The sequence below is a fragment of the Oncorhynchus mykiss genome, chromosome Y (assembly GCF_013265735.2).
Source record: "Oncorhynchus mykiss isolate Arlee chromosome Y, USDA_OmykA_1.1, whole genome shotgun sequence".
NCBI lineage: Eukaryota > Metazoa > Chordata > Actinopteri > Salmoniformes > Salmonidae > Oncorhynchus > Oncorhynchus mykiss.
In genome coordinates, this window is record NC_048593.1 from 7630232 (window position 1) to 7642878 (window position 12647).

Consider the following 12647-nt stretch of genomic DNA (forward strand, 5'->3'; position numbering starts at 1 on the left):
GGTGTTAAATTCATTCAAAATATCCCATTGCATTTTATGTCACTGATTTGAACAGTAATCCCCTTCTATTACATTTCCAAAATGGCCTCCATTTCTTGTAGCCTTCCGATCAGTCTGACCCACGTCTCTGTGAGGAGTGTAGTGACTAGTAAGAAAGTCTGTGTCCTATGGTTTTACAGTCTATCAGAACCCAGTGAAAAACCTAAGATCATGGCTAACAGTGGCACACACACTCTCACACACACACTCTCACACACACACACACACACACACACACACACACACACCAGTGGTATTCAGGCAGTCAAACACATTCTGGGGCGGCAGGTAGCTTAGTGGTTAGAGCGTTGGGCCAGTAACTGAAAGGTTTGCTGGATCAAATCCCTGAGCTGACAAGGTAAAAATCTGTCGTTCTGCACCTGAACAAGGCAGTTAACCCACTGTTCCCCGGTAGGCTGTCATTGTAAATAAGAATTTGTTCTTAACTGACTTGCTAAGTTAAATAAAGGTTCAATTCAAATAAAACAATTCCTGTGGCAACACAATAAGGCGATTTTATAGACCACACCATCTTTTACCACAGCCACAACAGCACACCAGCTCTACTGCTAGACAGTATCCACCCCTCTGGACGTAACTCACCCCACCTAATGGTCTAATGGTCGAACCCTCCCTTCACTCACTCCAAGGCCATGGCTATGCACCTGTCCTACGCATGCACACACACACAAGCACACACTTGCGTGTGCACGTACAGTGCCTTGCGAAAGTATTCGGCCCCCTTGAACTTTGCGACCTTTTGCCACATTTCAGGCTTCAAACATACAGATATAAAACTGTATTTTTTGTGAAGAATCAACAACAAGTGGGACACAATCATGAAGTGGAAGGACATTTATTGGATATTTCAAACTTTTTTAACAAATCAAAAACTGAAAAATTGGGCGTGCAAAATTATTCAGCCCCCTTAAGTTAATACTTTGTAGCGCCACCTTTTGCTGCGATTACAGCTGTAAGTCGCTTGGGGTATGTCTCTATCAGTTTTGCTCATCGAGAGACTGAAATGTTTTCCCATTCCTCCTTGCAAAACAGCTCGAGCTCAGTGAGGTTGGATGGAGAGCATTTGTGAACAGCAGTTTTCAGTTCTTTCCACAGATTCTCGATTGGATTCAGGTCTGGATTTTGACTTGGCCATTCTAACACCTGGATATGTTTATTTTTTAACCATTCCATTGTAGATTTTGCTTTATGTTTTGGATCATTGTCTTGTTGGAAGACAAATCTCCGTCCCAGTCTCAGGTCTTTTGCAGACTCCATCAGGTTTTCTTCCAGAATGGTCCTGTATTTGGCTCCATCCATCTTCCCATCAATTTTAACCATCTTCCCTGTCCCTGCTGAAAAAAAGCAGGCCCAAACCATGATGCTGCCACCACCATGTTTGACAGTGGGGATGGTGTGTTCAGCTGTGTTGCTTTTACGCCAAGCATAACGTTTTGCATTGTTGCCAAAAAGTTTTGGTTTCATCTGACCAGAACACCTTCTTCCACATGTTTTGGTGTGTCTCCCAGGTCACTTGTGGCAAACTTTAAACGACACTTTTTATGGATATCTTTAAGAAATGGCTTTCTTCTTGCCACTCTTCCATAAAGGCCAGATTTGTGCAATATACGACTGATTGTTGTCCTATGGACAGAGTCTCCCACCTCAGCTGTAGATCTCTGCAGTTCATCCAGAGTGATCATGGGCCTCTTGGCTGCATCTCTGATCAGTCTTCTCCTTGTATGAGCTGAAAGTTTAGAGGGACGGCCAGGTCTTGGTAGATTTGCAGTGATCTGATACTCCTTCCGTTTCAATATTATCGCTTGCACAGTGCTCCTTGGGATGTTTAAAGCTTGGGAAATCTTTTTGTATCCAAATCCGACTTTAAACTTCTTCACAACAGTATCTCGGACCTGCCTGGTGTGTTCCTTGTTCTTCATGATGCTCTCTGCGCTTTTAACGGACCTCTGAGACTATCACAGTGCAGGTGCATTTATACGGAGACTTGATTACACACAGGTGGATTGTATTTATCATCATTAGTCATTTAGGTCAACATTGGATCATTCAGAGATCCTCACTGAACTTCTGGAGAGAGTTTGCTGCACTGAAAGTAAAGGGGCTGAATAATTTTGCACGCCCAATTTTTCAGTTTTTGATTTGTTAAAAAAGTTTGAAATATCCAATAAATATCGTTCCACTTCATGATTGTGTCCCACTTGTTGTTGATTCTTCACAAAAAAATACAGTTTTATATCTTTATGTTTGAAGCCTGAAATGTGGCAAAAGGTTGCAAAGTTCAAGGGGGCCGAATACTTTCGCAAGGCACTGTACATGCACACATGCACAACTGCATGCACGCCACAGGTTGTTGGTGGCACCTTAATTGGGGAGGACAGGCTTGTGGTAATGGCTGGAGCGGAAAAGGTGGAATGGTGTCAAATACATTGATCACCTGGTTTCCATTTCTTTGATGTCATTCCATTTGCTCCGTTCCAGACATTATTATGAGCTGTCCTCCCCTCAGAAGCCTCCTGTGATGCACACATCAACACAAACACAGAGACACACACTCTCCCTCCTTCCTCATTCTGAGGGCCCCATCTGGGCCTGCAGGTGTCATTTTTGTTCCTAATGATAATGATGACAGTGCCAAAATGACAACAGTCAGTTAAACTCTTTTTTAAGTAAAAGAGAAAAGAGATGTTATCAATGGCTGAACTGAGGCTGTGTTATTCATTGAATTTCTTGTGCTGAGAGGAAACAGGACACTACTGCATGCAGCTGCAGTGGTTGATGTATGACACACACACACCCACACACACACACACACACAGCTGCAGTGGTTTATGTATGACACACACACACACATCCACACACAGCTGCGGTCGTTGATGTATGACACACACACCCCCACACACACCCCCCTACACACAGCTGCGGTGGTTGATGTATGTAGTTAGAGAGGAGATGGATGAGGCTCAACAACTTTAGGATGAGCTCATTATAGTGGGCAGTCAGCCGGGTCCATCCTGATGGGCTATTTATCTAGCTAGCTGTTCTATTATTTTATATTTTCTTTCCTGTTCGGTTTCTCTTCATCCCACTTTCTCCTTTGTCGTTCCCTCCTTCCCTTCTCTCCTCTGGCTCTGTGTGTTTTGTTTAAAATTATTATTGTTCATGTCTGGCTGTTGTATGTGAGAGAGATAGTTAAAGGTTTATCTCAATACTTTCTGGGTAACAATTAAATATCTTTTGATTGTTTTCAATTAAAATGGTACAAAATAAACAAAAAAGCTTAAGCAACAATTTTAGTAGGACTAGTGCTACGCGATTAACCAAAATGTTGATTATTTTTTTAACAAATTGACCGACGTCGGTTCAGTTATTTCAGTTTTTTTCTGTGAGCTCAATGTGCACCTTGCACTGCATTTTCTCTAGAGATAAATCAGATCATGCCCGAACGGTACAATGTAGTAGGGATTTTCCAACAGATGTTCTACAACGTTCTACATAGTTTATGGCAGAAAACGGTATAATGAACTAAAATGACCATGATCCATCACGTGGCTACTTGTCCGGTCTGTGTTTCTTTCACCTCATGTCACCAGATGCATGAAACTCTTTGGGTTCCAGCGGAAGTCAATCATTGTCAATGGAGAAGTCCGCAATGCTACGTTGGGGGTGATGCACTAGGCTAGCCGGCCGTAACCGGGAGACCCATGAGGCGGCGCATAATTGGCCCAGCGTCATCCGGGTTAGGGGAGGGTTTCGCCTGACGGGATGTCCTTGTCCCATCGCGCTCTAGCGATTCCTTGTGGCGGGCCTGGCGCCTGCAAGCTGACTTCGGTTGCCAGTTGTATGGTGTTTCCTCCGACACATTGGTGCGGCTGGCTTCCGGGTTAAGCGAGCAGTGTGACATGAATCAATGTTCTACACTGCTTCTTGACACACTGCTCGCTTAACCCGGAAGCCAGCCGCACCAACGTGTCAGAGGAAACACCGTACAACTGGCAACCAAAGTCTGCTTCTTGGCACACAGCGTCGTGTTTCGGAGGATGCATGGCTCTCGACCTTCGCCTCTCCCGAGTCCGTACGGGAGTTGCAGCTATGGGATAAGACTGTTAACTACCAATTGGATATCATGAAAAAGGGGTAAAAGTACAAAAAACGACAAAAAAGTAAAGTACGTTGAATGGTTAATAAATGATGAGCCGTTACAGCATTCAACCCACATAATACATAGTGCATTTAATGATTCAAAAAAATATTCTAACCGAAACCAACTTCAAAAAGCACTAATCGCTCAGCACTAGCTGGGAGTGGTCTGAGGGGAAAACCGAAAACTAGCTGTTATTGGAACTCTCTTTTTTTATCGGTCTATTAACTAATTTACCACCTGGTGATGTCACCAGCCAGGTCAAAACTCCATCCCACCAATTGCAGGTGGTCTTTTCAAACAGCTCTTACACTAAAAGGGCATTTTCATAATTTTCACGATATCACAGTATTATTCCAATCTCATAGTGTGGAAATATATTTAAAACACAGGAAAATAATGTACTGGGCCTTTAATGCTGGTGGTTGGTTAAGTTTGAATATATATGATTAATATCTATGATTAATTGCTTAAAGGGATACTTCATCCAAATTACATAATGGTTTCCTATTGACAATCTATGACAGCAATCCATGCTTTGGTTTAGTTTCCCTGGCACTGTTTCCACTTGCTAACGTTTTAGCATTTGTGGCACAAATCCCATTCAAGTCATGGGACCGATATTAGCATTTTTTTTTTTGCTTCACTTGTAGATACTTTTGTGGCATTTTGTAATATGTGTCATTTTGTATTATGGGTGAACTATCTCTTTAATATGAATTAATATAAACATAATGTATTTATACCCATACAGATATAAACACACACAGCTATGTGAGGGAGACGTGGTCCTCGACGGCAACTGTGGCTGGACAGTATCAGGGTGCACCTCACCATGGCGACCACCAACTGGTCCTCTCCTCCTTGGTCCCCCTGGAGACGGATAGTGGGGATGGGGAGGAGGGGGGAGAGGAGAACATTGTGTACCTCTGAGGCTGGACAGACAGACCTTGAAACCCTCTCCTTCAAATCTAGGACTCAAAAGACTTGATATGGATTTAGGAAGGCTCAGAATCACAGACTGGATTGACTTTAATGGCTCAGACTGGACAGTAAATAGCTAGGCCAGGTTTTAAGAAGAACCAGATCTGGCACATATAAAGTCATCTCCCTTCCCCATCATGCTTTGCCCCTCTGCCCTCCGTGATCTTTGCCTGGTGCCCTCCATATGTGTCTCCAAGTGTTGCCTGTGAGAGAGACTTTTATACTGCTATATGTTTATACTTGTCCATGAATGTACAGTGTGTGTGTGTCCGTCTCTGTTTAGAGTTCAGCTCCAGGTCTGCCACCGGGCCTTTGTGACTGAGGCCCTCCATTGACATAATATATTTCTCTGTTTCCCCTGCCCAACCCTACTGCAGTGCCTTACCCCTTTTTCCTCACCCCCGTATCAGTCTCCATCTCTGTTTCCCTGGCCCACACTGCCCTAAGTCTGCTTCAGTCTACATCTCTCTGTCCCTCCCTTGTCCTTTAGTCCCCATCCGTCCAGCGCTATTTATTAGGCTCTCCCCAAATGAAATGGTGTCCACTCTGTTACCACAGGGGAAAAAGAGAGAGCAGAGGGTCAGATATCACTAGAAAGGCTGAATCTCTACAGTCGGTCTGTGGTTGATTGGCGGAATAAACTGCTGCTCGCCCATTCATCAGACAAGCTCTATTTACAAGGCGAGCGGGATGCGGCATACACATTAGATGTGAAGGATGAGGTGAAATGCCATGATCAGAAGGGATTTGGTGTGTTTCTCAGCCTGTCTGGCTACGCCTTTGTTTTCATCTGAAGGACTTGTGATTTTAAGGAATAATGTTGTGACTATAGCAATCCATCAATGATACAGTAGCGTACACTGCACTACTACCGCCTATATGATGAAGTACAGATTTTATTAGGGTCAACTGCATATCGGGGTCAAAAACCATAGGGCAGAAACATTCCTAAACTGTATGTTCAATGAACTTTGAAGTATTACATCTGTGACAGAGTGCACTCTATATGTAAACAATACTTTGGATGTGAATGATACCAAATATGTCCATTTTTTTACATTGTTTTCATCAAGGCACATATTTCATAGCATGTTGTTTCTTGTACTTGGTGTTCAGTCATTTAGGATTTTGTCTGACATATAGTTGCTAATATAGTAAAGTCAGCCTGGTATCAGTTTATATGCACCACATTGTGATGCCTCACATATTTTTAGCAAAAGCATCACAATGTGATGCACGGCAATGATATTGTAATGGGGTAGTAAGCTATGGTTGAAGGGTGACTGATGAAATTAATCTTGTACGCATTTAAGAGGTGACCGTGCTTTTTTTTTTACTAAGAGCTGTACCATTGCACTTGAATATTCATGTTCTACTTTAGTGCCAATATGTTTTGTTTTTTAATGACCATTGAGATGTCCTGAAAGTCAGCCTTTAGCTGTCCTGCAGCCACCATTAAAAACAAAAATAAAGCGTTAAACCTAAAGGACATTGTAGGGTGTGTCCTGAATGGTTAACTATTCCCTATATAGAGCTCCAGGTTTGACCATGGCCCGTGGGGCTCTGGTCAAAAGTGTGAAAAATATAGAGAATACTGTGCCATTTGGAAGTCGGCCGTAGTATCTAGTTATACACAAGGGTATTGTAATAGGTAGCTTCATCGACGTACATATAAAACAGCACAATGGTTATGTTCAGATTTTTTGTTGTCGATACGATGTGATACAGTCAATTTACTTTTATGTGTATATTTCACTGCCTTCATTTATTTATAGTCGATGAGCTTTATCGCTTGTACTCCTTGTTGGGTTATGTTGTACGTTGGATTGGTCTGTAGTGCATCATAACACGGAGATATGGTTATGTACATTATCTTGTCTACAACATTACTCTGTATTAGATATCGTGGAATATAAATGCAAATCATTTATATGTGTTTGATGTTTGTATTGTTATTATACGGCTTCTTCTGAAACACGAATGTAACAGGAGGGTAAAACCATAGGAATAGGTTGAGAATTCATTCAAACTTCTATGGGTAAAACCACCAAACTGACAACCCTTTCAGTTCAGTACACTGTAACACTACCTCAGTCATGTTGACTTGACTGAGAGAGTTCTGTATACCAGTCAGTGGTTTGAACGTGCCTGTTATTGGAATATGTTATGTGGGGATAGATGGTGTTCAGCTGGCCCAGTCATCCGCCCTATATAGACACGTACAAACACAGACACCTTGATGAATCGACACACAGGTGCCAGAGGTGGCAGGTGGCAAGCCAGCAGGTGCATCACTTCACTCGCTGGCTCTAAGGTTAGTATGACATGCCTGCCTGTCTCCCTAAACATGAATAAGATATACAACAGCCCTCTTACCTCAAACCCCCACCCCCCACCTCTCCCCTCTCTCTCTACCCCTCCCTCTCCCTTATTTTCTCCTCCTATAATCTCTCCTGGGAGTGAAGTTGGAGGGTAGTAGAAGAGGACTTATCTTTTTGCTGACCTTGATGGGTTTGTTTAGTCCCAGTGTTTGATCTCCTTCTATTCTCCAGGTAGCCTCTTTCGTGTTTCCACTGTTTCCATTACCCTTATTTCCCAATAGCCAGCTCTGCAGCTCAAACTGAGATTAGTCTTTGCAATATCAGCGCTTTGAGTCTCTGGTGGCATACCTAGTCTAATTGGATTTGCGTGGGTGCGTGCGGCATAGGATTGTTGTACTGTATCAGTATGTTGAAGCTGGAGCAGAAAGCGAGAGTAGCATGAAAATGAAAATGTTCCTTTTGTTTTAGTTTAACTCTCCAGAACCTTCACAAAGGGACTCGCTTCCGGATGTTACCATGGCAACCTGGCAGGGGCTGCCAAAGGGAGTGAAGCGGAAGGAGAGGCTGGAGCACTGTGTAAGTGTGTGTGTGTGTGTGTGTGTGTGTGTGTGTGTGTGTGTTCACTAGAGCAGCATGTAGGTCTGAATAAAGATGAGCTCTCAATGGGGGACTGACACAAACACATACAATGGAGATATTTAAGGGAAAACATTGTTAGGCTGGTAACTGGTGAGACCAAAGTTGCTAGTGGCAATACAGTATCAATCAATCAAATGTATTTCTTAAGTCCTTACATCAGATGGTGGTCACACCAAATACTGACCGGTTTTCTGTTTCACGCCACTACCTTTAAAAAAATGTTTTTATCTATGACCAACAGATGCATATCTTTATTGCCAGTCATATGAAATCCATAGATTAGGGCCTAATGAATTTATTTCAATTGACTGATTTCCTTATATGATCTGTAATTGTAAAATCGTTTACATTTGTTTGTTTATACACTATATATACAAAAGTATGTGGACACCCCTTCAAATGAGTGGATTCGGCTATTTCAGCAACCCCCGTTGCTGACAGGTGTATAAAATCGAGTACATAGCTATGCAATCTCCATAGACAAACATTGGCAGCAGAATGGCCTTACTGAAGAGCTCAGTGACTTTCAACGTTGCACCATCACCATCGTTTTTTCCCCTGTATTGCAGGAGGGAGAGAGAAGCCAAGCAGCTGCTCAAGCATGGAGAGGGGTAAGGGCAGTGTGGTGTGTGTACGTGAGTGATAAGGGGAGCAGGGAGGGGAGAGAGAGAGAGATAGTAATCAAGTCGACTCGCGCTGGTCGACTAACATACAGTAGCGGTGCGTGTGTCAAACAGTGGGGAAGCCAAGACAGAATAAAATCCATATTAACAACCTTTGTATTTGCGCTATAATCTGTTAGTTCATACTGTTTGCTGGGGCTCTCGAGTGGTGCAGCGGTCTAAGGCACAGCATCTCAGTTCTTGAGGCATCACTACTCCACTACTACTGCTACACTCGGGTTCGAATCCAGGCTGTAACACAACTGGCCGTGACTTGCCTAGTTAAATAAAAGTATGCCTTGCCACCGTGGTATATTTTGGGCTCCCGAGTGGGGCAGCGGTCTAAGGCGCTGCATCTCAGTGCAAGAGGTGTCGCGTCACCACAGTACCTGGTTCGAATCCAGGCTATATCACATCCGGCCGTGATTGGGAGTCCTATAGGGAGACACACAATTGGCCCAGCGTCGTCCGGCTTTGGCCGGGGTAGGCCATCATTGTAAACAAGAATTTCTTCTTAACTGACTTGCCTAGTAAAATAAAGGTTGTTTCATCACAAAACTGGAGACCAACATCTGTCTGGTGAAGTCCATAAAGCATATTGCATTTAACAAACAGTTACATGACCTACAGCAGGGTCAAGCAAGTTAATGTTTCCAACATTTTCTGACTACTAAACAACTAATGATTTAGAACCACAGAGAGTTACCGCAAGTTGCAAAGAAAACAGGCGTTGCCTCCACTATTCCATCACCATTTCAACTTCAACATCATCAAATCACCTATGCTTAGTCTAATACAGTGACACCTAAAATATACCAAAAACAATTTAGTCCAATCAAAGTAAGCTAATATGATGTGACTGTCCATGGTACTGATTTGTGTGTGTGGAGAAAAACATGTTGACTCACTAACCCTACTTGTAGAGAAACGCCAATGCCATTCTCCTCTCTTTCATGTTGACGAAACAGTCTATGACAGTACAAGATTTTAGTTTTTGTTGTCCAAGGCTACCTGGCTAAAATGCTTGCTTGCTAGCCTAACTTCCTTTTATGGGCAATGATGCGCCAGGACAGCTAATTAACATTAGCCTACTACAACCAGCTACATATTGAACTTCCATCCTGCCAGAGACACAATGTATGAGTTAATTGTTGGATCTGAATCACTGTTATAATCATTGGCCAGTACAGAGATTTAATAAAAAAATCATTAAAAGTCCACATTCCTATCTCCATCCATGGCTAATTTAGGAAAGGGACGATTTTAGCTAGCTAGCCACCGGAGGACAATGACCCAACGAGATGCAACATTTAACGTTTTTTCTGTAAATTCCGTTTTGCTTTTGATGTGATTGTTGTGAAGCCAAATCCAACATGGCTTCCCTTGATGTTTTTTTTGTTGTTTTGCTCCAGGACCATTCATAGCTCAGTTTAGCTCAACGCTGAATGTCTATAATTTTTTTATGAAGGGAGACCAAATGCTCGCTGGCTCCCGATGCATTCAATGCTACTGGCGGCAACAATGTCATACTCTTTTTAAGCAGACAACATCAGATAGATGAGCTATACATACTGAGACAGAGGGGTGCTGTTTCACACGCTGGGATGCTTCCTCTAGTGAGATACATTCAGCCTCTTACGAATTTTGAAAAAAATTATGAAACACAGAGGCGAAAGATGCAATATGTGATGTATTTTTCTTATTTTCTTGGTACATTTTTGGGGAAGCCTGACTAATTGAAAAAAATTATGAAACACAGAGGCGAAAGATGCAATATGTGATGTATTTTTCTTATTTTCTTGGTACATTTTTGGGGAAGCCTGACTAATTGAGACTACATAACTTTAACTGTGTGCTTTCTCCCCTTCATACAATAAATAACAACAACTCAATTCAGATTATTAAGTAGCAGCTTGCCTGTTGGCTCTTGGTGTTGTAACCTGTCCTTTTTAAATTGAACTTTTAGTTTTGAAATTTTAATTAAATGTTCCATTGATTAGCCTAGATATCTCCTAATAACTTGCCACAGAGTCTCTAGCTCCTATGACTGTAGCCTAATGTGTTTTGATGTTTTGTGAGTGGATGACAACAACAAGTTACACGCGCCACTCTCGTGGAAAGCAAGAGCAGCGGCAGCATAAATGATCAAATGTTCTTTCTCTCTCTGCAGGAAGTGTGATGCAGACCATCTGTGTTGTGAATTCACGTGGAATTTTATACATTTTTCTTATCGTTTTAACAGAAAAACTATAAAATTGGCCGTTAAGAAAAATTATCCATTTGTCACCTCCCTACTTCTGAGTCATCTACCCCAGAGGAACGTGGAGTGTGTGTGTGTGTGTGTGTGTGTGTGTGTGTTCACAACCGCGGAGTGTTGAGAATGCAGAGTGCTTATGCCCTCCCCATGGGGAACTGTAATGATTTCTGTGGGCGTTCGGAATAAAACTGTCCAGTCCAAATATAAATAACAACCATTAAAACACATCCAGCTGAGGAGGGATTTTATTAGAGATACCAACAATATACAGCATTTATGCAACTTATTGGATTCCTCTCTGGCTGATATATGGTGACACACTAGCCTCGGTATAACTACAGTCTAGTGTGTTTGGCATCAAAACAAGCTTTATGGGAGGAAAATCAACTTTAGGTGTAACAATTTTTTTCTCATTTATTTTTTATTTCGTTTTACAACTTCCATAAACTAGTTTTCCCCGGGCAGTAGGGCTGTGGTGGCATGCCAGGGTTACATGAGGAATAGTCATAGCAGTGGAGTATGAAGGTTTGGAATTTGAGAACATTAGTTGCCATTGCTTAGATCTATGGATATCACATGACTGAGCAGGGCTGCAGCCATGAGTGGGCATTGGAGGGCATAGGCCCACCCACTTGGCAACCAAGCCCATCCACTGGGGAGCCAGGCCCAGCCAATCAGAATGAGTTTTTCCCCACAAAATTACTTTATTACAGACAGAAATACTCCTCCCCCAGACGATCCCGAAGCTGAAGAATCCGGATGTGGAGGTCCTGGGCTGGCGTGGTGACACGTTGCACGTGAGGCCGGTGGGACGTACTGCCAAATTCTATAAAACGACATTGGAGGCAGCTTACGGTAGAGAAATTAACATTTAATTATCTGGCAACAGATCTGATGGATATTCCTGCAGTCAGCATTCCAATTGCACGCTCCAACAAAACTTGAGACATGTGTTGCATTGTGTTGTGTGACAAAACTGCACATTTTAAAGTGGCCTTTTATTGTGTCCAGCACAAGGTGCACTTGTGTAATGATCATGCTGTTTAATCAGCTTTTTGATATGCCACACCTGTCAGGTGGATGTAAACAAATTTATGCACAAAATGTGAGAGAAATACGCTTTTTATGTGTGAATAATATTTCTGGGATTTTATTTCAGCTCATGAAACATGGGACCAACACTTTACATGTTGCATATATATTTTTGTTCAGTGTATATGTATGCCTCCAGACAAGCAGTCAGTATTTGTAGTTGTTGAATTCTATTTTAATCGCAAATCAAGTAATATGACAAATAAGCGAGGGATGTTATGTTAAAGGCCCAGTGATGTCAAAACATGCTGTGTTTTATATACATTTCCACACTGAGGTTTTAATAATACTGGAAAATTGTGAAAAATATGATAATGCCCTTTTAGTGTAAAAGCTGTTTGAAATTACTACTCTGACAGTCTTACCAAAGTTTCTTCTTCACAATTTTAATTGAAAACAATCACAGTAAGGTACTTAAGGTACTTAATTGTTCCCCAAAAAATGATTTGATAGAGATAGAGAAAACATCTGCATATGGACCTTTAACCCTCTCA

At 42.2% G+C, this 12647-nt stretch overlaps 1 protein-coding gene across 3 annotated transcripts in view; it reads left to right on the top strand.

The window, feature by feature from the left end:
• Positions 1-6662, top strand: part of LOC110509575 (rho guanine nucleotide exchange factor 28) — a 111852-nt gene extending 105190 nt beyond the window's left edge. For all 3 annotated transcript variants that reach the window (XM_036968085.1, XM_036968087.1, XM_036968086.1), the window contains one exon: positions 4953-6662. In XM_036968085.1, the coding sequence (XP_036823980.1) occupies positions 4953-5131 (179 nt within the window). In that variant the 3' untranslated portion in view covers positions 5132-6662. The remainder of the gene's footprint in view (positions 1-4952) is intronic.
• The last annotated feature ends 5985 nt before the right edge of the window (positions 6663-12647 follow it).